The 26,733-nt window shown below is 47.7% G+C and overlaps 1 protein-coding gene, 1 long non-coding RNA gene and 1 pseudogene across 2 annotated transcripts; 2 read left to right on the top strand and 1 right to left on the bottom strand.

Moving 5' to 3' along the window:
• The first annotated feature begins 4,131 nt into the window (after window positions 1-4,131).
• On the top strand, window positions 4,132-4,843 carry Gm3551 (annotated as a pseudogene).
• A 4,383-nt stretch (window positions 4,844-9,226) lies between these two features.
• Window positions 9,227-25,150, top strand: Gm28209. Its single transcript, XR_003948701.1, has 3 exons — window positions 9,227-9,909; window positions 11,281-11,403; window positions 24,045-25,150. It is a non-coding gene; the product is annotated as a predicted gene 28209 (long non-coding RNA).
• Tmem177 (transmembrane protein 177) lies at window positions 14,527-19,820 on the bottom strand. The gene is made up of 2 exons (NM_175106.4): window positions 19,770-19,820; window positions 14,527-17,791 (listed from the first exon to the last, which is right to left on the bottom strand). Exon 2 carries the CDS (start codon window positions 17,582-17,584, stop codon window positions 16,649-16,651), a length of 936 nt encoding a protein of 311 aa, NP_780315.1. The 5' UTR covers window positions 17,585-17,791; window positions 19,770-19,820; the 3' UTR covers window positions 14,527-16,648.
• Window positions 25,151-26,733: the final 1,583 nt, after the last annotated feature.

A 26,733-nucleotide genomic window follows, 5' to 3' on the forward strand; every position in this document is an offset into this window, starting at 1 on the left:
CAGTACAAGGCTTTTGTCTCAAAGCCCGCCTGCCTGCCTGCTCTCTTTCTCCTTCCTTCCTTCCTTCCTTCCTTCCTTCCTTCCTTCCTTCCTTCCTTCCTCCCTCCCTCCCTCCCTCCCTCCCTCCCTTCTTTAGCTCACAGCTAGAGCAGAGACTTTCCCACATCAATGTGACTTAGGGGACAGGAAGGGAAGTTCACACTTGGTGAGTCCTATAATGACCTGGACACAGGGTTAGTCACACACACACACACACACACACACACACACACACACTGAGCTCCATCTGGCATCACAGAGAACACAATGATTGTATTCGTCAGCCCATTCTATGAGTGGATAAACTGAGGAATTCAGTCAGAGAGCACAGATTCTAAGAAATGCTACCTCCTCCAGTTCTAAGCTGGGTGAGAGTCTGGCTGAGGAAAATCCAGGCCATCTGAGCTCATGTGGCCTACTTTATCTAGCTGCCTTCCTCTTCTGTATATCCCTCCCCTCCTGCCCTCCTCCTCTCCTCTTCTTATAAGATGCACCATCTCATAGATTTATGATATTATGAATCTTAAGACTACAGTTCTATGGGTATACGCACTGATGTCTAAATGGAGCAAGGGTCCAGTATGTCTCGTTTTTGCTTTTTGTCAGAGCATTTTTCCCCTTCCAGGCAAGCATTTTTAGACTGTTCCTTCCAAACACTTTCTAAATTTGAATGTGATGTCGACACTCTCCTCTCCCTCAGCCGCGTCCCTCTTCATGGAGCATCAGGCCATTCTAGACACCAGGCATGGGGCGGTACAGATGCAGAACCTAAGAGGCAAAGTCAAGGAGAGTCACATCATCCAGGGACCCACAACAGCAGACGCTGGTACCGACCCCAGCACTGAGACAGCTTTTCCTTGAGACAGGGTTTCACATATCCCAGGGGCTGCTTCCTTAAGAAGCCAAGTATGGGGCTGGAGAGATGGCTCAGCGGTTAAGAGCACTGACTGTTCTTCCACAGGTCCTGAGTTCAAATCCCAGCAACCACATGGTGGCTCACAACCATCTTTAACAGAATCTGAAGCCCTCTTCTGGTGTGTCTGAAGACAGCTACAGTGTACTCAAATACATAGAGTAAATAAATAAATCTTTAAAAAATTAAGAAACTAATATTAAATTAGCAAAAAGGAAGCCATGTGTGACCTTGGACACCTGATCCTCTCATCCCATCCCCCCACCCTCAGCCCCGTCCCCTCCAGTTCTATGACCACTGCCATGCTGGTTATGTGTCCTGGAGATGGAACCCAGGACTTTGTCATGTTGTACAAGCACTCTACCAACTGAGCCACACCCCCAGCCCCAAGACAGAGTTCTTACCAGTTAAAGAACATCACGCAACACGATGAGTCTACGATTTGTTTATTTCCATTAGTAATGGAGGACATTTGGATTGATTTCTCGGATCATGATTCTTCTTCAACATCTGTCATTTCCTGTGCCCTAACTGATGGGGTTCTCTCTATAGCTTACAGGCTTGGAGAACCTGAGAAACACCAGAGGCCAAGCCTCCCTCAGGCCAAGAGGCCTTGGAAAACCATAATGGCCGTGAAATCCTGCCGGCCTTTGCTAGATTACAGATGAGGAAGAGGCTTGGGGAGAGCAGGGGAAGACTCTGGAGGACATCGCAGGGCTGGGGCTAGGGCTGACCCTGGTGGGGGGTGGTTACACTTGCACTCCCCCTTGAGGGTTATTAATAAATGCTAGAATCTCAGCCTTCAGGCCTTCTTGCTGTCTTTCTCCACCCAGAGACTCCTGGGAGCCTGCCTGGCCCGGGGCCACGGGGAACTTGCGCCCCCTGCTGGCCAGAGGGACACCTGCATTAACCTGTGCCAGCTGGCATTCACAGATTGTCTGGATTCTGGGCACTCAGACTCTGAGAAGTCCCTCCCTGCCACAAAATCCCCATAAACCTCTGAGGTCCATTGGGTTCAGCTCGCTACAATACAGAACAGGAGTGCAACAGCGTCTGTAGCTGTTTTAAATGGACATACATAGCACAGACTTTAAAATTACATGTTGCTTGCATGTGTACACATTCATGTATGTGTATGTGTGTATGGATGCATGTTCCTGGGGTCCATCTGCTCCCACCCACAATGTTGGGGTTACAGGCACCCACAGTCATGCCTTGCTTTTTACACTGGTGCTGGGGAGGCAAACCCAGGTCCTCATGTTTGTACAAGTGTCCTTACCCACCAAACCATCTCCCCAGTTCTTCTGTGTTTTTGTTTGCATGTTTTTGTTATCTCTTTTTGTTTTTTAGAGCTCTGAACCCAGAGATTACTGACTCAGCTGGACTGGCTGGCCAGCCAGGATCAGAGATCCTTCTGTCTCACCTCCTCAGAGCTATGAATACTAGTGTCACCACAGCTGGCATTTTAAGTGGGTGCTGGGTATCCAAACTAGGTTCTTTATGCTTGTGTGGCAAACACATCACTGGTTGAGACATCTTCTGTTCCCTGGCTCAAGAACAATCTGACTCAGACTCAAGTCTTCCACCACTGCAGTGCCCAGGCCCCTGCCCTTCCCCCAGACCCATGCTACTCTCAATTTGTCTCTTGACTCTGGTGAAAAGAAAAGTTGTTCTGTTTTTTAAAAGATAAGGAGAGGGGGGATGTGTTTTGGTGGATGTGTGGTGAGGTATAGGGGAAGGGGGTGCCTCTGCGGGCCCATGCTGAGGCATCCCTTCCCCCTGAGGAACCAGCCACACGACTAGAATAGTATAGAATAGAGTTTATTCAGGGCATGGGGAGGGGAGTTGAGAGGGTAGTAGAGGCAGAGAAAGAGAGAGAGAGAGAGAGAGAGAGAGAGAGAGAGAGAGAGAGGAGAGAGAGAGGAGAGAAGAGAGAAGAGAAGCTGACTATGAGCATGTGGGGATGGGGAATGGGAAGAGGGGTAAGAGGACAGAGTCAGAGCAGGAAGGCAAGAGCAAGAGGCGAGGAGGGGACCAAGCAGCCCCTTTTATAGTAAGCCAGGCAACCTAGCTGTTGCCAGGTAACTGTGGGGCGGAGCTTAGGCAAAGTGCTAACAAAAGTAATTTTATTTTGCTCTGAATTTTACATTTCTATTTGGAGCTCCAACTTCACCAAGAAGTTGTGGCAACTTGCGTACAATTACTTCAAGTTCGCCTTTCTGAGGAATGAGGTTCTAGGGAAAAGGGGGGCAGGCAGGGGGAGAAAAATAGGTCCTATGCATGCCACATCTTGAGAGGCAAAGAGATCCCTTGAGCTCATTGGTCAGCCAGGGTAGCCAATCAGTGAGCTTCGGAGATCAGGGGGAGACCCTGTGTGACAAACAAACAAGCAAGCAGACAGACAGACAGACAGACAGACAGACAGACAGACAAGGTGGAGAGCAGAAGACATCTGACATACACCCGCAGGCCCCTATGCGCTCTATATGCACAAGGAAAAGTAGATAATACAAGCACCGTTCCATTCTAAGGCAGACCGGGTGGCGCACGATCCTCCGGGAGCTGGGTTTTCGTACAACTGTCAGCAACAGGGAAAAGAGTCTGTGAGGTCTAGCTGTAATCAGAAGCATCGCATCCCTGCTGGCTGCTTCCCATGGAAACATGTCCTGCATCCATTCTTCTCTTGATGAACAGACATCCTGGGCTGGTTCCATAACTCTGCTGTAGTGAATAGCATTGCAACAAACAAGGGTGAGCAAGGGTGAAGTCTGGTGACTTAGAGGCCGTCAGCTCTATTTCCAAGAAGGGAACAGCTCAACCATATGGCAGCTCTATTTCTTATTTGAGGAACCTCCATATTGATTTCTGTTGTGGTAAACTTGTTTATATTTCCACTAGCTATGCATAAAAGGTGCCTCTACCCCTATCCTTGCCAGCATTAGTCATGTTTTGTTTTTATTTTTGTTTTTGTTTTTTTGGTTTTTCTAGACAGGGTTTCTCTGTGTAGCTCTGGCTGTCCTGGAACTCACTCTGTAGACCAGGTTGGCCTCGAACTTGGAAATCCACCTAGGCCTTAACTTTTACCTAGGCCTTAACATCACTCACATGCTTTCTAAAAGATACCATGGAACAGCTTCATTTCACAATGAAGGCTTTTCTTTGGACTCTAGGTACGCTAATCTCCTTACTGCAAAGGAGAACAGTTTTAAAAGACTACTTCAAGGAGATATCCCCATGCCACAGGTGGTAAGGAGGAAGCAAACACATGTTCATATACATTTTTGGTACCTAAACAGAAAAGAACGGGACCAATCCTTACCAACACCAAAGTCCAGGATGCAGGAGCTATTGAAGGCATGAGCACCTGGATGGACCTGGAGCAGGACATGCTGTCTACGCAGAAAGGAGAGTCGGATGTCCTGCATTTGGTGGTGCATGGAGATGGGAGCATCCTGAGAGAGGCAAAGCATCTGAGAAAGGAAAGCCAGACCTGAACTCCAGAGTCGCTCAACTCTACATGCAATTATTCCATGGGATCATTCCTAAGAGAGCCAATTTACTCTTGTCACCACTGAACTGCTGAGGATGGCAACAAGGTACAGAGAACCAAAGGTGACATATGCTTCCTCTGATCTTGTCAGTAACCATTCTGTGATGGCCACCAGTGGAAGACACCCAACAAGACACCCCGAGCCTCCCTCCCCTTCTTGTCTAGGTTAGGGCAGCAACACAATCCTGACTGCCACTCGTACACCCCGTGGGCTGCTAGGAAGCAATGAGGCACAGAGGGATCTAAGTGTCCCAGAGACTCTAAGCCAGGCGGCGGCGCCGGCCTTTAATCCCAGCTCTCCGAAGACCGAGGCAGGCAGATCTCTGAATTTGAGGCCAGCCTGGTCTACAGAGTGAGTTACAGGTCAGCCAGGATGACACAGAGAAACTCTGTCTTGAAAAATAAAACAAAACAAGCAAAAATCAAAGAAAGAAAGCAAGGAAACAAGGAAGCATGGGAGGAAGAGTCTCTAGTAAAGAGAGTGTTTAGTAGCAGAAAGAAGCAGGCTTGCTGGAAGTCGAGGAAGGCCAGGCTGGCCTCAAATTCAGAGATCTGCCTGCCTCTGTACTGTAAGCCAGTCTCAATGAAATGTCCTTTATAAGAGTTGTCACAGTCATGGTATCTCTTCACAGCAATGAAAGCTAAACTAAGACAATGTTTGTGGGTTGCAGACTCACTGGAGAAAGTGGGCCACTGAGACTGGGCCTTGTGACCTTATGGCCTGACCCAGTTTCTGTTCATGCTCTTGTCCATGACTTCAGATGCCATGTGACCAGCTGCCTCGTGCTCCCAATGCCGTGGCCTCCTGGCAGCCTATAAGCCAAAGCAAACCTTTCTTCCTGTAGGTGCTTCTTGCCAGGCGTTTAGTCACAGCAATGTGGGAAGTAACTGATAGCAGCAGCTTTGTGTCAAGTGCTACCTCCCTGCCTAAGTCCTGTGGTCACGGGAGTCAGGGACAAAGGGACAGTAGTAACAGGGTTTCTCCCCAGGTCCAGTCCCCCTAAAACTCACAGTGCTGTGGACAGTGACCCAGCAGCCACCTACTTAGCCACACCTTGGCTCAACTATGATCCTCAAGGATCTGCCCAGGTGTCCTTCACAGCTGCGATAGCTTTGTTTTTACCCAGGGGAATCCTCCTGTCTCTACCCTCCGCAGCACAGGAGTTACAGCTGCCACTCCCAGCTTTCTACATGGGGGCTTGGGATTTGAACCCAGGTTCTCATCCTCGTGCAGCAAGTGCGTTTAGCTGTGAAACCGTCTGCCCAGTCCCCAGCTGAGCTTCGTGGACACTGTTCCATGGCAGGCAGCCCATTCTTCACTCTGACCCGTGCCTCCTGGACCTAACCCTGCTGGATGCTCTGTGGACATTGAGATAAGGCGGTCGTAGCCTCTGCTCCCTTTCCCTGGCCTAATTTATCTCTAGGGCTGGGCCTACCTGCAGACTGGGGGCACCACATACTTCTTACTCAATAAAGGAAGCAATGCTAGGCTGCAGGTTGGGGCTGAACACTGCAAAGAGTGGGCACAGAGCCAGCCTTTTGTGTAAATCAAGGCCACATAGCTAGCTAGGGTAGAGCGAGCTGCATGGCCCAAGGCCACTGGCTGTGTTGCTACCCCACTCATACATTCTATACACCACAAGCTATATGCAACTTACCTCACCCATGGGCCGTTAAGTTTAAAAACAACCCCAATTACATTCAGTGTTTAGAAACTGCATATGGGTCTTACAAGCTGGTCTCCTCAGAGTTCTGCACGGCGACTTGCATACAGCAGGTGCTCAAGAAATGCTCTTGGTCCATAGGCCTCAGTTCACAGTGTGTCCTCTTACTTCTCAGCTCTTGCTCCATCTTTCCCACGGGCACCTTCCTATTCACTGGTCTCTGAACACCTATGTTGGGCCAGGTGCCCAGCCAGGTGTAGAAAACTGGCCCAGCCTTGCCCGCCAGCCATTCACAGCACAGTTGGGAGAGCCAGACAAGTTGCCAGACAGACTACAGTATGGGGGGAAAAAAGTGCAGGCAGTGTGTGCCAGGCTGCCATGGGAACGGAGGGGTGGGCCTGTGACCACACAGATGAGAGCAGCTCCTGACATCTGCGCATGCCTTTCAGCTTCTCAAAGACATGGGTGTGAAAGGTGGGGGGAGGGGCTAGAAAAAGCAAGAATCAGCTTTCCCAGTCCCTTAGTGCTCAAATTCCTAACAGGATGATACAACGACATTCTTAAATGCTTGCAAAAGAGGTGTTTTTAAATTTAGTTTTGTGTGTGTGTGTGCGCGCGCGCGTGTGCGCGTGTGTTTATGTGTTTGCACATGTGTAGGTTTGAATGTGTATGTGTACACGTGGAGGACTGATGCTGATGCTAGCAATCTTCCTCCTTCACTCCTCTGTGTTATTCATTGAGGCAGGGTCTCTCAATCAATCCCAGAGTCCACTGATAAGGCTAGTCTCCATCCCCAGCTTGCTCTGGGGATCTCTATCTCCTCTGTCCAAGGTTGGAACTACAGGCAGCCTCCACGTCCACACAGAATTTACCCGGGTTCTAGAGAATCCAAACCTGGGTCAAATGCTTTAACCACTGGGCCATCTTCCCATCGCAGGAAGATAGTTTTTGCAGCTTTCTGATAAGTTTGGAAAGGCTCTACAATATCGTCCAGCACTAGGCTCTGAAGGCCCATGTGCTGAGAAATTTGAAGGCTGGCCTTCCTAGAACAGGATTCTCCCAATTACTAGGCTGCTAAGGAACTGTGTTACTCAGCCATTCCTGAGCGGTGCTCTTGAAAATGCTGCAGCAGCTGCCTAGGGTAGGGAAAAATATGGGATCATGGACTCCTACAGAAACATCTGGCTCTACAGCAGGATCCTCTGGGCATGTTACCCCTCTCTGTGCCTCAGTTTCTCCACGTGTAAGTGGGGGGAACTCTGCACTCTGGAGTTTGGTCAAAGTCTTTGGTTTGTCGGAGAGGCAGTCAGCATCTGCTATGAGGGCTGCTGACAGAGATGCTACATCTCCTATAGAGATGTTTCAGGTAAGACCTTAGGACAGCTGGGAGCTGTGCTTACATCCCGTGTATGAAAGACTTTTCCTCGGTTTCTAGCTACAAACCTGTGATTTTCTAGGAATCTCACCAGAAATTCAACTTACAGTAAAAGACACATCCCAACCCTCTAGAGTCTAGTGCAGCACTAAGACCCATGGTTTTCCCTTATATTGTAATCCTTTGAAAGGCACCTTCAGAGTCACCCTGTAGGCCCATGTCCACCCTGTCACAGGATATGGTCACTTGGGGAGGCGGGACATGGGGAGTTTAACTGTACTTATTCCATGCTGCACCGGGGCAGGTGCAAGGCTGTTCAGAAACTCCAAGGCACTGCTCCAGGGGTGGGAAAGTGCAGTCTGAGGTGTGGGAAAGCCAGAGCTGGTATGGGGGTACTAGGGCCTGCAAAGAGGACAGGGACCTGTGTTTCTCAGATTCTTGGACATCCAGGTGACACTGGGAGTCACAGAGAGCAAAGAATGGAGTCGGGTGTCCATGGGCTGGTGGCAGCATCTAGTTCGGGGCTGGGGAGGAAAGGGGAACTCCAGCTTGTCTCACAGGGCGATTGTCCTCAGCTTGGCAGAGGCAGGCTTGGTGGCAGTTGTGACTAGGAGAGCAGAGAGGCCTTCTATGAGAGATTAGGCTGCGGCTCTGTAGGTGAAGGCCTTCTTCGTGGCTCCCCGCCATGGATCTTGATGAAAAGAGACAGTCCATGGTTCTAAACAGTTTAGTGTTATGGCAGAAAATGGGTGAGTAAAATCACACCCACGTTCTCAGGGTGGGCCTGAGATTAAATATCCTTTGCAAGGAGGAGTGTCTGGGAAGGGAAGCTCATTGGCTAAGCCCTACAGGCCTCTAGGTACCTCACTAAATAGGAGAACTCTGTCTTGGGCCTATGTGACCATAGGACATGTTTCTTTTATGTGAGAAGCATGACACATGCTCCAGGCCAGGAGTCTGGCAGGGAGCTGGAAGTTGCCTGAGCCTCAGGTGTGTGCCCACCAGTCTCCGGGTCTCAACCTGCTCTACCTTACCAAACTTCCTGGAATACATGATTTTTACATCCCCTATGCCCCTGTGACCTCCTTTATCAAAGCAGAAGGGGAAAGGGCTGCAAGATGGCTCAGCAGTAAAGGTCTTGCCACCATGCCTGACCTGAGTCCAAGGCCTGGAGCATACATCATGGAAGGAAATCAAACTCAGGTTCTCAGAACTGAACAGCAAGTACTTTAGCCACTGAGCCATGTCCCCAGCCCAGATGCCTGCCTGTCCTTTTGAGGACTTTAGTGGCAATTAGATGAGGAAATAGGCTAGCTCTCAGTTTGGTAGCTATAATACTGTTCCTGGGATAAGTTCCAGTGTTGAGCTGGGCAGAATAAGGAGAGAAAAAGTCATCTCCATGGAATGTCAGGAGCCACCTCTGCTGAGGCCCACCTCAGCTTTGGCCTTGTCAGAGAGATGTCGGCCTGTTCCTCTCATAGGCACACAGGTGCCAAGACTGCAACTTAAAGTTTCTTTCTGAGTCCACAGCTTACTGGGTCTCCTTGGCTGTGTCAGCCCCACCTCTTTCCCACTACCCCCCACCCCTGAGGTCTTGCTCTTGTGTTGTCAGGCCTCCCATAGGCTGATGTGACCCCTGATTAACTTAGCAAATCCTTCCTTTGCTCATCTCAGGGTCTTATCACAAGGCCAAACCAAATCAATTCATATGTATGCAAGCATGTTCCCAGCAGCTGCCACGGGCTTAGGCAACAGATGGTGTCTGACATTCATTAGGTTGGCAGGGACAGCCCCGGAGGCCATTCAAAAATGGGTAGAACAGGAGTTGGGGGGTGGAGAGAAGGCAGTGATTTCTCAGGGTTAGCAGGAGTGGGCACCAAAGGCAGGGTGAGGCAGTTTGGGCCAGCTCCTGGGAACTCTCACAGCCTGTGAGCTGGCTATTGCCCAGGACATTTGCACACTTGTCCCCTACAGGGGCTGCATCTGGACTTCATTACTGAAATACTTTCCCCCATGGACCAGGCAGGACAGTCAGTGTGACAGACGCCAACCGGGCAGGTCTGGACCTGAGGAACAATGGTTGAGAGAGGATTCCAGCATTCGCTAGAAGCAAGGTCATAAGACGGTGGGTCCCTTTTGAATTGCCTTACCCAGAGGGGAGAAGGCTGGGCTTGAGAGGTCTGGTTGCAGCAGCCTCTCTGTTGCATGGCCCCCTGGGAAAGGTTACACTGAAATGACTCTCACAGCCCAGACACTGCTGTGACTTGGATCTGAAACTGTATCTTAACTGCCCCGAGCCGGTGGGACTATTTTGAGAGATGGAAGCCTGAGGAACGGGAGTTCAGCAGGCAGGACTTGGCCACTCCGGGTAAGCCTTTGAAGGTTATATCCTGTCTACTTCCTGTTGGGCTGTTTCCTGGTCCCCAGTTCCCATTTTCATTTCTGTGGCTGTAATAAAATGCCCGGAGCAGAGCATCTTTTAGGGTCGTTACTTGGCTTACAGTCCTGGGCTACAGCCCATAACTGCAGGAAGTCACGGATGAGCTGGAGACAGCTTGCATTGGTTACTTTCCCATCACTGTGGTAAAGCACCGTGACCAAGGCAGCTGATAGAAGAAAGGATTTATGTGGATTTACACTTTCAGAGGGATAAGAATCTATCACTATCATGTTTCCTATAGTGAGGAAACATGGCAATGGGCAGGCAAGTATGCCAGCTGAAGCAGGAGCTGAGGGCTCACACACTCAACCCCAGACAGAGCAGAGGGGGTGAACTGGGAGTGGCATGTGGCTCTCGAACTCCCAAAGCCCACAGTGGCTACTCTTGGTTGTCAACTTGACTACATCTGGGACTAGAACCCAAAAATGAAGGGCAGACCTGTGGTTTATTTGGTTTTGTTTTGTTTGTTTGTTTGTTTCCTGTTTGTTTGTTTTGTTTGTTTTGCTTAAAGTAGGAAGGTCCACTTCTCACCTGGCTCTTTGAGGTAGGAAGACACACTTTTAATCCAGATCTTTTGAGTTGGGAAAAGACATGCCTTTAAGCCAGATCTAATCTGGGCCACACCTCCTGCTGGAAACCTACATAAGGACGTGGAAGAAGGAAGCTTCTGCTCTTTGCCTGCTTGCCCTCACCTTGCTAGCAAGTTCATTCCTTCATTAGCTTAGAGCCTACTGCTTTGGGATTCCAGCGTATGCTGAAGACCAGCAGAGACATTCATGGACTGAACACCTACTGGATTCTTGGACTTTTCCTTTCATGGTCAGTCATTGTTGGATTAGCTGGACCACAGCCTGTAAACTGTTAATAAATCACACACACACACACACACACACACACACACACACACACACACACACACACACTAATCATATATATATATATATATATATATATATATATATATATATATATATATATATATATATATATACCTTAAGTTCTATTACTCTAGAGGACCATGAGTAAATACTCCTACCCCCAGTGACACACTTCCTCCAGAAGGCTACACCTGAGAATATAGGGTTCATCTCATTCAAACCACCGCACAGCCACAAGTCTCTCGAGAACAGGGAACCTAAGTCTTCCTTGTTTGCTGTCAGCTGGCTTTCTAGCCGTAGTTTGTGACCTAGGAAATAGTGCTGGGTCTTTCTAGATCAATTAGCAATCAAGACACTCCCCCACAGCCATGCTTTCAGGTCAACCTAATCTAGACAATTCCATTGAAACTCTCTTCCTCAGTGAGTCTGGATTGTCAGAATTGACCAGCACATCCCCAGTGAAGTGAGCAGCCACTATTGGAACTACCGACTGAGCTTCTCCAACACACCTTCACAGCCACAATGGACTAAAAACCATCTGAAGGTATAAGCTACAATACACCTTCCTTCCTGATGCTGCTTCTACTATCAGTCTCTCTCCCGTTGATTCATTCAGCAAATGCTTTCTGAACACTGACTGTCGGGCAGGGGCAGGGGCAGGGGCAGGGGCAGGGGCAGGGGCAGGGGCAGGGGCAGGGGCAGGGGCAGGGGCAGGGGCAGGGGCAAGAGGAGCAGGAGCAGGAAAGAGGTCAGTGCTGCCTACTGCTGCTTTTCTAAGGGTACCAGGCCAGGATGAAGCCTAATCCATAAATGGATTAGGGAGATGGATCAGCCAGTGAAGTGTCTGTTATGCAAGCATGAGGACCTGAGTTTAGATGCCCAAAATTCACATAAAAAATGCTGAGCATGGGGATGGAAACATGACTCAGTAGTTAATGGCATGACCCAGAGTTGCTGCTCTTACAGAGGACCCTGGTTCAGTTCCTAGCACCTACATGGCAGTCCACAACCATTCATAACTCTAGTTCCAGAAGATCCAACATCTTCTATTGGCCTCCACAGGTACTAGACACACACATGGTGCATATACATACATGTAGGCAAACATTCATATACAATGAATAAATAAATAATTTTTTAAATGCTGAAAATGGCAGTGGGCACAGACCCAGGCAAATCCATGATATTCATTGTCCAGCCAGCCTGTCTGAGTGGAAAAGTTTCAGGTTCAGTGAGAGACCTTATCTCAAAAAGTAAAGATGAAAAGATCAGGAAAAGACAACTGACATTACTGTCCAGACTCCACAAGCATGCACACACATGTTTACTGTAGTTTGGGAAAGTCCTTTAGGGCATGGCTGCCACTCCTGATGGTTTTGTCATCTCAATAAGAGGAAACGTAAGTTGAAGAATTGACTCCATCAGATTGGCCTGTGGTCTTGTCTGTGGGGGGCATTTTTTTTTTTTTTTGAGACAGGGTTTCTCTGTGTAGCCCTGGCTGTCCTGGAACTCACTTTGTAGACCAGGCTGGCCTCAAACTCAGAAATCCGCCTGCCTCTGCCTCCGGAGTGCTGGAATTAAAGGCGTGCACCACCACAGCCCGGCCTGTGGGGAGCATTTTTTAAAACTGCTAATTAGTGAAGTGACTATGGGTTATGTCACTCTTGGATGGGTGGTCATGTGTTGTATAGGAAAGGTGACTGTGAGCCTGGAAGCAAGCCATTAACTAGCATTCCTCCACGGTCTCAGGTTCAGTTCCTGCCTTCAGCTTCCAGCCTTGATCCTGCCTTGGCTTTCCTTAATGAGGGACTGTAACCTGTAAGCCAAATACATGCATTCCTCTTCAAGCTGCTTTTGGTTAGTGTCTGGTCACAGCAAACCAGGACACCTCCCTAGTGGCCTACCATTTAATAGTAGCAGACAGACTCAAGTTTCAGTGCATGAATTTGGAGGTGACACAAATATTCAGACTGCAACAGAGTAATATGAATATTGCAGGAATCACATAAGCAAATGTATGCAAAACACATGGCACATAACAAGTGTCATGTATGGACATTGACATTCTTATGTGGGTCAGTCTTTCGGATTTAGGGAACAGGGCATGTCTTCTTGGAAGTCCTCTCTGTACGTTCAATCCAAGCTGAATTAGACCCTTTCTCCTGTGCTCCTTCACGCATCTCCTATGCTCTGGTCTCATGCGCTATCATTGAGGTGTGAGTGTAGAACTGAGAGCCACTTGAGGGCAGGAGTGAGGCCCTAGGAGCTCATATGTCTGCCTGGATGAGGGAGCAACAGTGTTAGCTGAGGTCCCTTGAGATTAGACAACCAGGCAGGAGAACATGAGGTTGAGGGCCTATGAATGACCAAGGGGGAAGAGACAGGAGAGATGGGATGTTTGTATGGGGTGGGGCACATCTTCTTTAGTCACTACATATATTTTTAATTTTTGCTTCTATACATGCTACAAGTATGTGGGTGCCCAAGGAAGTCAAAAGGTGTTGAATCAATCCCCTGGAGCCGGAGTTATTGGTGGTTGTGAGCGGCCCATTGCGAATGCTGGAAGCTGAACTTGGGTCCTCTAGAAAAGCAGCAAGTGATTTTTAATCACTGAGACATCTCTCCAGCCTTGCTACCATCTTTTAAAAAGCTTTTAAATTACATTTTAATCATTTACCTACCTACTTACTTATTTGTGTGTGTGTGTGTATGTGAGTGTGTGTCATTACACAGGTGAGGTCAGAGGACAGCTGTGTGAGTTGGTCCTGTCAGGTATGTGTGTCAGGCTGTCAGGTTTGGTGGCAAGTGACTTTAACCCAATTTTATCTTTAATCATGCTTTTTTGGGAAACTGTCTTTCAATTTACCTAGAAATCACTAAACAGGCTAGGGTGCTTGGTCAACGAGCCTCAGGAATCCACTTGTCTCTGACTCCCCAGTTAGAACCCTGGCCTTTTTTTTTTTAATGTGGGTTTTACAGATCAAACTTCAGTCCTCAGCTTACAAAGCAAACACTTTAGTGACTGAGCTATCTCCCAGCTCCAAAAAGTCCTTGTGACATCAGAGAGTACAGAGACAGCAGAATTCTCTGGAAGGTTTCCTGGGCCCGTGGGGAGGGAGTTTCAGAGCCACAGTCCCCACTGGAGGAAGCTGCTTCAGGGGGCACTGTCACCGTGCCCATGCACAGCTTTATGTGAATATGGTGACTGGATGGATCTAGGCAGTTACAGCTGCCAGGGAAATCTGCTCCCACTGCAGGTTTGAAGAGGCTTTCATGGCTTCCAGACAAAAGGTTGGCCACACCCCATGAATGCAGGGCCAGAAGCTGGGAAGCCAGAATCTGTCACCTTGAGGGTAAAGTTCAGGTCCCTTTGAATATGGTCACACACACACACACACACACACACACACACACACACACACACACACACATGCAGAGAGAGAGAGAGAGGAGAAAGAGAGAGAGAGAGAGTGCAAATTAGCTAAGACTGTGGGAGCAGGGAGCATGTAAACACATGGGAAAGTCTATGAGTGGAAACTAAGATTTCGACCAGGAGCAGGAGAGAGAAATAAGCAGCTACTTCAGGGACTAGTTTCCTCCTCTACCCAGGGCTAGCTTCCTGTATTGGTGTTTTCAGCTGTTACAAGAAAAAACTTAAGGCTGGATCTTTTTTTTTTTTTTAAGAGGTTTATTTAGCTCATAATTCTGGAGGTTCAGGAAAATATCACCTTCTTCTTCATGCTCATCTCTGGTGACACCTTGAAGAAGGTGTCATGGAAGAGGGTACAATATCGGGAAGCCATGGGGGAAGGACTTGCTCTTTGGATAGGGTTTTGGCCTAGGTCAGTCTTGCCTAGAATTCACCACTACGTAACCCATGTTAACCTCTAACCACTTCAACCTACCAAGTGTTGGGGTTCACATGTGTGAGGCACCATGGCATGTTTATTATTCTAAGACAGGGTTTCACTGTGTAGCATAGGCTGGCCTCAAACTAATAATCCTCCTGCCCAAAATGCTGCAATTCCAGATGTATACCACAGTGTGGACTCTGCACTGGTCTTGCTCTTATTCTAACAACTGTGCTTGGTATGGTGGTTCATCTGCAGCAACAGCTACTCAGAAGGCTGAGCTGGCAAGGGCAACACAGGGAGACCTCATCTCAAAAACTAAAGTAAACCAAAGCTTTAGTTACTTGTGCCTGCCAGAGCTCACTGTGCAAGGCCAACACAAATCCTTCCTGAAGATGATACCCCAAAGGGCCTCATCACCTCCCACTGGGCCCCACCTCTCAAAGGCTTCCCTACTTTCAACACTGCCACAATGGGGACACAGCTTCCATATTTAAACCCTAGCACTTGAGCAAATAAATTGAGGGGCCTGCTGCCACCATCTTGGTTCCTCGCAAGATTAAGAGTAGATAGTGTAGTGTTAGAGTGTTAAGGGCCAAGAAGATGGAGCCACGGTGTCCATACTTTTCCATGTGGGTGTTGATGTGGACTTTTGGCCCTTAGCTAGCAGCATACAGCAACAGCAGTGACTGAGGGATGTAGAGTGTTGTCAGCCTGGATGGAGAGCCATCCATCTAGTAACTACTTTATCCATCTGTCCTGGTTAGATTTGTCAACTTGACAAAGCCTACAGTCCTGAGAAGGGAAAGCCTCAACTGAAGACTGGTCTCTGTGTGTCTGTGGGGGATTATCTTCACTATTAATGGATGGATAGTAGCATCCATAGGCAGGTAGTATTGGGTTGTATAAAAAGCTAGCTGAGCAGAGACTGGGAGTTAAGAGTTACCAGAAGGCAGCATTCTTTCATCGTCCCTGACACCAGGGCTGACTTGAGTTCCTGTTCTGACTTCCCTCCAAGATGGATTGGAGGATATGATCTAGAAGTGTAAACCTCTCCTACTAGAGTTGCTTCTGGTCAGAGTATTTTTTTATCACATCTACAGAAGAGAAAGCTAGAACACCATCCACGTATCAGTCCCATATTGTATTCTGCTCTAGAGTCCCTTGTCCTCAAGAGCTCAGCCTGCCATGACCAGGGGAAAGGACCCGTGGCTGGCAGTGCACTCAACTCTAAACCACATACAAAGTCTGAGTAGAAGCCACTGGTTATCCCACCCTGCCATTCTTCAGCCTACCACAGCCACCAGAGTACCCTTCCTATGGTGTGTGGCCTTTCCTCTGAGTTACACTGGACCCAGGCTGGTATCCTTCAAGACTGCCCAGGGAAGAGAGAATTTCCAAGGAGAAGATGATGTGAATGGCCAAGTTAGGTCTAGCTCTGTGATCACAAGTCTCCTCACCTTGTCCTGCTAGGGTCTCTTGTCCAAGGATCAAGGCAAGGGATAAATTAGCTATATGCTATCTGGTAGATTAGGGCAGTTCTCCACTGCAAGAAAGAAAGGGTGGATATATCAGAAACATGTCTGGTGGTGACTCATGGTTTGACTTCCACAGTCCACTGGAATTCAGAGACCACTAGGGAAGAAAGCCCTGTTTATTTATGCTGCGTTCTACCAGGCCCTCAGGCTCACAATCTCATACAACCCTACAATCAGTCCTCCCCACTTCATAGTTGAGGTAAACAAGACTCAAGATTCATATAGGGACTCACGCTCAGCCAGAGTCTATTCATGGCGAGGACAGAGTTGAATTGTTTAACTCCAAAGACGGTCACTCTTCTGACCCTGGGCTGTGGGTGCAACCACACTAAGAGATTCATCTCAAGTTCATCACGAGGCAGTGCCTATGCAAGCCAGGACTGCCCTGTTGCCTGGATTCTCAGAAGCGGCCTGGGCTGACTGTTGCCCTCCACATCTGTTGTAGAGAGTCCCGGCGGGTGGTGTAGGGCAAATGGTTGATGCGAAACCAGTGTCTGGGGACAATGTTTCCACTTGGTGTATACAGCTTTTCTCCTTGTCTGCCCAAAAGACTGCGTAGGGCTAAGTTTCCTGACAGAATCTTCTCATAGAATTCCACTCCACCCTGGACATAGGCTGCAGACAGAGAGGCCGTGCGGCGGTCCAGCCAGCCTTCCAGGGCAAGAGTGAGAGAGTCTTTGGAAAAGGTATAGGCTACATAGCCTACCACTATTGCCACCAAGTTAAAGGCAGTTCGCAAGCTCATGGGGCCTCCGTAGAGCCCCAGGGCATGCTTGGCACCCACACTTATTGCCCATGTTCCTGCTAGGCAAGCTGGGGCTGGCAGGGTCTGTAGGGCAGCCACACCACTCTCCAGGTATACCACCTCCTTGGCCAAGGCAAACTTCTGGGCATTATGAGACATGGTCAGGGCATCTCTCAGCCTGGTGCCTGCTGGGCTTTGCCAATCCACTCTTTGCCCATGTATGATCACAGAGTGTTCAATGTTGGTCACAGGGCCACCCAGGAAGATGGCAGGGATTCCCACCACAGCCCCAGCAGGCAACCGTGGGAATCCAGCACTCACAGGCTGAAAAGTGAAGGCGGTAAAAGGCTTGTAGCAGTGACCCGAAGGGACACCTATGTCCTTTAGCACCTCTTGGAAGAGGCTCCACAGATGAGGGGAAAGAGGAGCTGGTTGGCCCTGAGGCCAGTACTGGTAGAGCCACTGGACTATGGGATCTGGGAAGAGGTGAAATGAGATTTGAACCCCAAACAGGCCTGCACAGGAACCCACCAATAGGCTTGTTCTGTGTCTCTGTATAAAGGCTGCAGCCCTCCACAGAGGACCAGCCATGAGTACTGCCTCTGCTGATAGACTGGCCAAGAAGAAGAGAAGTCAGCCGATGGTTCTGTCAGGTTGTGGGCTAAACAACCTCCGGGGCCACAATGTTCCTAACTGAAGTGACACTGCATTGTGGCTGAGAGTACGGGTTCCATCCAGAGTCCGACACCTCAGGCTTCACAGAATCAGCTTTCCCATTGGCAGCCAGGTGTAGAGCAACTGTGATGGGTAAATACAGAGAGGACATTTCAGTGTCTCACAGTGGTGGACATCCTCTGGCAATGGCTGTATTGCCATGGCTAGACACAGCACTAAGTATTCGACAGCCTCTCTCCAACCACCACTCATCCTAGAGTGACTCTCTAACTGACTTAGGATTCACATGTTTAATCACCTACTGTATGCTAGACACAGTTCTGAGAGCACTGCGTATACAGCTGTCCCTCAGTGGCTACAAGGGTTTACTTCCAGGATCCCCACAGATACCAAAAATCAAAGACCATCAGTTGCTTTATATAAATAGCATAGCATTTGCATATGAGCTCTCATAAAATATATATATATATATACCCACCTCTCACATACTTTAAGTTATCTCCATACTACTTATAATACCCACTACAACACAAGACTACATATAGAGCTAGACTACGACTAAAATGTCTGCCTGCTCAGCAGACACAGTTTTGCTTGCATATTTTCAGTTCTTGGCTGATTGAATATGCATGGACACAGACAGCCAACTGTACTAGGAAATACATGTAACACTAATAAACACAGGGAATATTTAAACGCACACATTTATACATAAATACTATATGTGCATATCCTTAGAGGATTAGATTCAAGATACAAACATTCCAAGATCCTCACATGCTCATCTCTTACAAAAAGGCTTAGTATTTGTTATTACAGAACCTATTACAATGCAAACACTACATTTGTAATTTGTGATGCTATATTGCTTAGGAATTAAAGGCCAGAAAATAAAGCCATGTTCAGTACAGATACAAATTTTCCTTCCAAAACATTTTTTGATATGTAGCTGGTGGTATCACCAAATATAGAGTCTGAGGACACAGAGAATTCACTGGATTCAGTCAGTCTAAGAAAAAAAAAATCATACTTCAGAGCCCATACCACAACAGTTTATTTCCAGCTGTGAAAAGGGATGCAGCTGGACAGGTTTATTGGCCAAAACCACAAGTGGCAGTGTCACATGCTGCCTAGTGTCCCTACTTCCACCAAGCTCCCATGGTTGAGCCACATTTCCATTATCTTACGAGGTGGCTGTATTTGGAGCTTCGGCCTATCATTGAAATAGAAACGGAAGGTTCGTGGGATAGCAATACTCAGATCTCACTGCTTTCGAGCTCAGATCCGGACACATACAGAAAAAATACCACATGAAGATCCAGGGGTAAGATGGCCATTTGTTAGCCTTGCTGAAATACCCAGGGAGCCTAGCTTGGCCACACCTGAGTCTTGGACCTCCAGCTCTGGAACTAAGAAAAAATAAACTCCTGTTGTTCAGGTCATTCCTCATGAGACACTTTTCTTGGCAGGCTAACCACTGATAGCAAAGGTTCGGTATTTGATCACGGGCCGTTAGAGATTCATAGCAAGCTGTTCACCTTAAAAATGTTATCTATTATATATACACAAACAGACCAAACAGACCATCCACCTCACTCATTAGCAAAGTTAATATTGTTTTTAAAGTTAATTGGTGGTGGTTTTTTTTTTGAGACAAAGTCTCACAGGCGCACTTTTGAATATTCTGGGCACCTTATTTCGTCTGTGATTATGTCACTATGACTGTTATTTCTCTTTGGATGAAATTTCACTTTATTCCTATCTCCGCGAAGCGTTTGATTAGCAATGTACTACTGTAAACAAAACGTAGGGTTCTGTATCACTCATTTAACTCATTCTTTCCAAGAGGAAACTGAGGCTAGAAAAGACAGGGTCCTTGGAAGGGAACAAAAAAAAAAACAAAAAACAAAAACAAAAACAACCTCTCCCGGGTCGGCCTCTGAGTCTCGCAGTTGGCCTAGAAGCAGGTGTAGGCTCTGGCTTTAGAAGAGCTCTCAATGTGATTCCGCCCTGACACATACCGGGCTGCTTCCAACAACCGGAACATGACTGAACCCGGAAGCTGGACATAAGAGAACTCACAGCCAAGAGGAGAGCTTACCTCGGTAGCAACCTTAGAACACGCCGCTCCCGCGCCGGACTGAGCAGGCGCAAAGCACGCCGGTCTGGGGGCCTTTGTGGGCGGGGCCTTTGTGGGCGGAACGGGCGTTGTGGGCGGGGCTTGGAGCAGCGCTTCTGTTCTGGTCCTGAGGTCTGCTCTCTAAGGTCTTATTCAGGGCGAGGTGGAGCAGTTTGAGGACTTTGTTATCCAATTCAGCCGTGTCGCGGCGCCCTTCGGAGCCAAGATAGAGACCTGCTGGCCCGGATTTCTGTAGCGCCGAATAGGTATCTGTGCAGTACGCTGGGAGGAGAGCTAAGCTTAATGAGAAAAGCGAGGACAGAAAGGTCTGGAATTGCTGCCAGTGACCGCTGCATTCCGAAGGTCAAGTGACCTTGTGAGACCAGCAAGAATTGTGGTCTAAAGCCGGGTGTGGTGGCACACGCCTTTAATTCCAGCACTCCGGAGGCAGAGGCAGGCGGATTTCTGAGTTTGAGGCCAGCCTGGTCTACAAAGTGAGTTCCAGGACAGCCAGGGCTATACAGAGAAACCCTGTCTCGAAAAACAAAACAAAACAATACAAGAAAAGAAGTGTGGTGTAGACCATATTAGAGTTAAGTAATAAGTACTTACTAGAAGGCACACCCAACAAATGGTAGATGCGTGGATACACAAATGTGCGCTCATTCATTTATAGGTGAACTTGGATGTTGCTCCTCAGGAGACAGCTGACCCGTTTTTGGAGATAGGGTTATCTCACTGGCATCTGGGGTTCAGCAATTAAGGTAGCCAGCCTGATCAAGTGAGCCCCAGGGGTCTGCCTGCTTCTGTCTCCCCAGGGCTGGGATTACAATCATACACCATTAACAGCCAGGTTTTTGGTTTTGTTTGTTTTTATGTGGCTGCTGAGGACTGAGCTCAAGTCTGCATGCTTTTGTGGCAGTCACTTTACCACTTCAGCCATCTCATTAATAGTCTGAGGAGTTTTCTAAAAAAACAGTGCCCAGGGGCTTTGGGTGTTAAAATAATACTCACCATTGCTAGTGTTTTCATTACTATTCAGTAGGTTAGAGCTATCTCATATCTTTAAGCATAAAGTCTGTTTACAAATATTACCTTAATACATCCAGGAATTTCTGTATAAAGATATTATTCTACTTGGTTTATAGTCAACTTTCAATTAATCCACACACCTTACAGATTATCTTCCTTATTTATATCTCACAATTTCCTTTTTTGTTTTGAAAATCAAATTTCCTGAGACATCTCAAACCACACTTTGGGTGAACTTAGTTGATGTTTTGGTTTGGTTTGGTTTGGTTTTTAAGATATGATTTCTCTATGTAGCTGTGGCTGTCCTGGAACTCATTCTGTAGACCAGTCTGACCTCAAACTCAGAGGTCCACCTGCCTCTACATCCTGGGTGCTGGGATTAAAGGCCCACACCACAGCCACCACCAGCCACCACCCCCTCCCCAGCTTAGTTGGTCCTTTAAAACACACTTACCCCCAGTATTACTCAGATTCTCCAGGGAACGAGAACCTGGAGTGTGAGAGTATGTGCGAAGAAGTTTAATAAAAAGCATTGGTTCCATGGCCATGGGGGCCCGGATCTTTAACCCCAACACTTGGGAGGCAGAGACAGGCAGATCTCAATAGTCCATACAACTAAGAAGGCCAAAGACCCAAGCTCTACTCTCAGATAGTTGAACAGCCAGGATTGCTTACGGCCTAGCACTGGTCAAACCCTGAAGCCCCCAGAGCAAGAGGATCAATGCAAAAGTTCTGACCTGAGTCTTAATCCAGAGCCAGGAAAACACCAATGCCCCAGGCTGAGTGCTTTGCTTTTTCAGCATTAAGAACTGAACTCCTGGGTCTCGGTGAAGCTCTTACCACCCTTAGCTATGGCCCGGGGGAGGGAGAGAGCTCTTCCTTAGACCAGACTGTTGTTGTGGTCATGTTAGGCATGATGTTAGCTGTGGAAGGGACTAACAAACAGCCCATCAATATGAGGTATGTGGAACAATGGATGGCCAGTTAAGTCCGAGAAACAGGGTGTAAAGATTATGGTGGTCATTGACTAGCTGGTGGTCCAGATATCAAGACTACTGTGCTCTTTGTTGCATCTCTACAGTAAGGGGTAAAGTCGGAGCCATAACAGCAGCTGTGACTCCTGGCCAGATGCATTGGACTGGTCAATATCTGTCATGGAGCAGGGAGGTCCTTGGGAGGCCTCACCCCTCTGAGAGAACCTATGGGCAAGTTAATGGATGCTGGAGAGAGAAAGACGTTTTCTTCAGTCATGTAGCCTCTGGGGCAATGCTTGTGCTCCTTCAAATAACTCCCACCCATGCTCCTGTAAGCAACCCTCATGAAATCCATTGTTATACACTGAGAGATGAAAGTAGAAGAGAGAGTAATTAAGAAGCAGCAGATCGCCGGGCGTGGTGGCGCATGCCTTTAATTCCAGCACTCTGGAGGCAGAGGCAGGCAGATTTCTGAGTTCGAGGCCAGCCTGGTCTACAAATGAGTTCCAGGACAGCCAGAGCTACACAGAGAAACTCTGTCTCGAAAAACCAAAAAAAAAAAAAAAAAAAAAAAAGAAGAAGCAGCAGATCAGTGGGGGGGGGGGGCAAGAAAGGGTGAATACGATGAACATTGTAAGCGTGCGTGAAATATCATAACCATAATGAAACCATTAATTATCTTATTTATCATATGCAAAAGGCTTTAATAAAGAGTCCTGTGTTTATTGGGCTGTATCTGGGATGGGGTATGCTTGTGTCTCTTGTTAATCCCTCAAATGCAAGGAGAAAGGCCACTGACCCAAATCCTATAGCCACATTAATTAAAGCAAACTTTTATCCATGTACATGGGCTGTCTCTCCCTAAAGGTAGGGGTCAAGAAATCAGCACTGGACATGGGTCAGGTAAGGGTTTTTATGATCCTGGAGCAGGAGGTTTCGAAAGGGGGGATTTGGCAGGCAAATAGGCGGGGCTGTGGGAGCAGAATATAAACACAGCAAGCAGGTCACCAACGACCTCCTGAAGCAAACACATGGCTGTAGGCGATCACAACAATAGTTATACAACTATGGTTATAATAACCCTTTGAAACAAAGGGTTGCTGTTCCTTAGAAAAGGCAGTGAAAAAACCATTTGTAGCTAAGGTTGCAGGTGGCATGGGCCTATCCTTGAAAAACATATTTAATTATAAACAAGAATGAATCTAGTTTGTCTTTACTATAAGATGGCTTTCAAGCCTAAGATGGAGGCAGGCTGGTTTATAACTTTGTGTAAGATAACCACTGTTGGTTACTGGGGCTAGAGCCCTCTGACTACTTTCTGTATGCACCTCAAGGTTTTGTTTTTAAAATTTTTTGTATGTATGTGTATATACATGTGTGTGTGTGTGCATGTTTATATGTGTGTGGATGTGCATGTATATATGTACATGTGTGCATGCCAAGGATTAAGGCTGATGGTAGGTGTATCCCTCAGTCACTCTTTACCTATTGATTGAGGCAAGGTCTGTCACTAAATCTAGAGTTTGCCAGTCTGGTAGTCTAGTAAGCCATCTTGTTCTGAGAAGCCCTGTCTACACCTATCATGGAACGGGTTACAGGCAGGCTACCATGCCCACCAGGCTTTGGCACGGGTTCTGGGAAGCTCAGCTCTGGTCCTCACACTCGCATGGCAAGTGCTGTCTACTTGCTGAGCAGTTTCCAAAGCTCCAAAGGAAGCTGGCCAAGCCAACATACAACATGAGACCCTTTAAAGGCAAGCACTTTCTGAGAGAGAGAATGTCGCTGTCCTGGCTGAGCAGCTCGTGGTTGGGCATACTTCGGCGCCACCCTGGCCTGTTTCTTACTCTGTGTGTTTGTGTGTGCATGTTCATGGAGACCAGAGTCAGAGGTCAACCTCAGACATAGTTCTCCACACACGCACACACACACACACACACCCCTCCCCCCATCTCATAAATGGCAGTGTTGGTGACATTTTTCCAAACAGAAGGACTGCAGCACAGTAAACAGGATTGTTGTCAGATAAACAAACCTAAAGATGACTTTCTGTTTAAAAGAGAAGTACATTTCCCAAGCTGGTTCCTGTTTTCCAGGAACTGCTACTAGGAGCCAGAGATGAACACTCAGACATAGTTTACAGCCAATTGAAAGTCTTTCTTCCAGCTGGCTGGGATTATACTCAGGTATTTGAGACCCAAGTATAGGGTTGAGTGTTTAGAGTAAGTTTTTTTTTGTTTTTTTTTTTTTTAAGGCAACCCCCCATCCCCTACATCCTGGTATCTCAATTGACAGCTGCTGGAAGGAGTTTTACAGAAGCAAGTCATTCAACAGAAGCGAAGATAAACAACTGGTCAGGGAGGGTCACACACCAGGCAATTTAACAGACGCTAAGATACATTTTCTGGGACATCTTGACCTCAGGTTCCTAGAATAAAGTTGGGAGATTTTTCATGGTTTTTTTTCCTACCAAGGAGATCAAATTCTAGTTAAACCTAAAATAGCCTTAGCAAGGATAAAAGATGGAGGAGCCTCTGTACTGTCTTGCCCTGTCACAGAACCTCTCCTGACCTTCCCTCAAAGGTCTACTACCTTAGGTGAGGACACCTAGTTCCTAACCTGTATCAGCTCAGATCCCCAACCTGCTGACTGTTGTTGGGAAACACTGCTATTTAAGGTCTCAGGCTACCATATCTAGATAGCTGCTCTGAACTCGAAACAAAATGGAGGAGTCCCTTTTCCAGTAGGACTCCCTCTTCTCTGCTTGACTTTATCTAGAGTGCCTGAACCCACACCTGAGGAAGGTCATGTAGCCCTTGACAAACCTACAGGTTCAACTTTCTCCCCCCCACCCCCCACAAGGATCTGCCCAGCAAGTACCTGAGATTCTGGACCAACTCTCCATGCAAATGAGACATTTCCAGTATGTTCAGTTCCAGCCAATGACTTGCATTCACCCTGAAAACTCCTCCTCACTCTTCAAGGTTCATATATAGCCCTCATCAACCCTGAATAAAGTACATGCCCACAAGCTGTTTCACAGAAGTTCAGCTGAGAAAGCTGTTTCATTGAGTACTGTCTAAAAGAACTGTAACTCTGAAACCCTCAGAGAATCCCCTCCCCGCTCCCCACCCTCACGTCACCATCCCCACACCCTGGAACTCCCAACCTGCAGGTCCCTGCACACCGCATCCGTTCCAGGCTCTGCTTCATCATTCCTGCTGGTACCTGGACTCGGGATGCTGACCCACAGGCTCTCTCAGATCTTCCTGCTCTTTGTGTATTTCTCTCTGCTCCCCCACCCCACCAAAGGTGGCCTTGACTGTTGGATCCCCAGTAAACCTTTCTGTTTTCTACCCACGGAGTGTTCTCGTTTGTTAGTTTCTCTGTTCACTCAGGTGCTGTCTGCTTTGTTTGTTGCTTGCTTTTGTTGTTTTGTTTTTGAGACAGGGTCTCACTGTAGCTTTTGTTTGCCTGAAACTTGTTATGGAGACCAGGCTGGCTTTGAGTCACAGACATTTGCCTGCCTCTGCTTCTTGACTGCCAAGATTAAAGGTGCGCACTTCCATGCCTTCAGAACTATGAGTTAGACAGACCCTCTGCTAGGTAGACTCCCAAGCTCTCAGAAGACTTTTCCCTCTCTCTCTGAGATCAGGGATCCCAGAATCAACAATGAGAATGGGTGGGGGCTGGGGAGTATAGGGTGAACAGGAGGCTGCAGCAGTGGGGATCCCAGACTATGAGGACAGGTGAGGGAGGTGTGGGTGGGGGACAGGAGGCTTGCAGGTGGAATTAATTTGAGCTTTCCGGTCTGGAATTTAGCATTTCTTTTCTGGGGTCCTGGTGCTGAGGACTGAGAAGCCTGTTATAGATTCAGACAGGTTCTCTAGAGGGTACAGTTTACTGTAGCCTGATCAGCCCCTAGTTTAAATCTAATAGATAATGTTAGTAAGCATAAAGAAAAAAAACATTAGTAAGTGTAAGAAAAAGCAAGCTGCCAGATCTTCAGAAGCAAGTGATGCACCTGAGACTCCCAGTCCCTCAGTCAAGATGCCCTTGTCACATCCACGCTCCTCAAGGAACTTAGTGACTGAACCCAGGGAACCTCTGAACATCACACGGCCAACGGCTGCAACGAAGGAGCTTTATCCATGGCATTGACTGCAGAATAAAACGCAGGTGACATTTCCCTGCCTCTTTTCATTTATAGGAGATCTGAAGAGGGGGTAGGGAAAGCTCTTCTGATGATCTGGATTTGGTTGGTGTAGAAATTGAGGTGGCAAGAGATGTATTTCTTGTAGCACCCACCAGAGGGCACAAGACCGCCAACATGGTCTATGTAACCATTCCACTATGGATGTCCTCTGTGGTGCCAGAGGCTAAATAGACATAATAAATGTAGGATCCCATCCATGCAGTGCTGGGATGGAACTTGGGCTTCACACAGGCTCCACAGCACCCCACCAACTGAGCTACATCCTCGACACAGCGGAAGCCAACTTACTCTGCCAAACAGATTCAGGAGAACAGACCACTCACTCCATGGGATGGGAGCTGAGGGGCCGCCCTGCAGGTGCCTGTCACCTGAAGGAATCCTGATCAGTGCTGGACTCCTGTGGTCTCCGGACAGTCAATGGCTGTCCTTTCCAGAGGAGTGAGTCGTACATGTCCTGGAATTAATGTCATGTCCTGGAATTAATATTAATGTCAGCGCACACGTGTGTGTGTGTGTATGTGTGTGTGTGTGTGTGTGTTTGTGTAAGACACAGAGAGATTTTTGACAATTTATAAATACATATTGTTGATGGCTAGTCTTGTTTGTTAACTTGGTGGGATTTAGAATCATCTTGGAAACAAACCTCTGGGCATGTCTCTTATACCAGGTTCTTTACAGAGGGATTATTTAGGTTAAGTTAACTGAGATGAGAAAACCATCCTACAGT

Source organism: Mus musculus, chromosome 1 (genome assembly GCF_000001635.26).
Source record: "Mus musculus strain C57BL/6J chromosome 1, GRCm38.p6 C57BL/6J".
NCBI classification, from domain to species: Eukaryota; Metazoa; Chordata; class Mammalia; order Rodentia; family Muridae; genus Mus; species Mus musculus.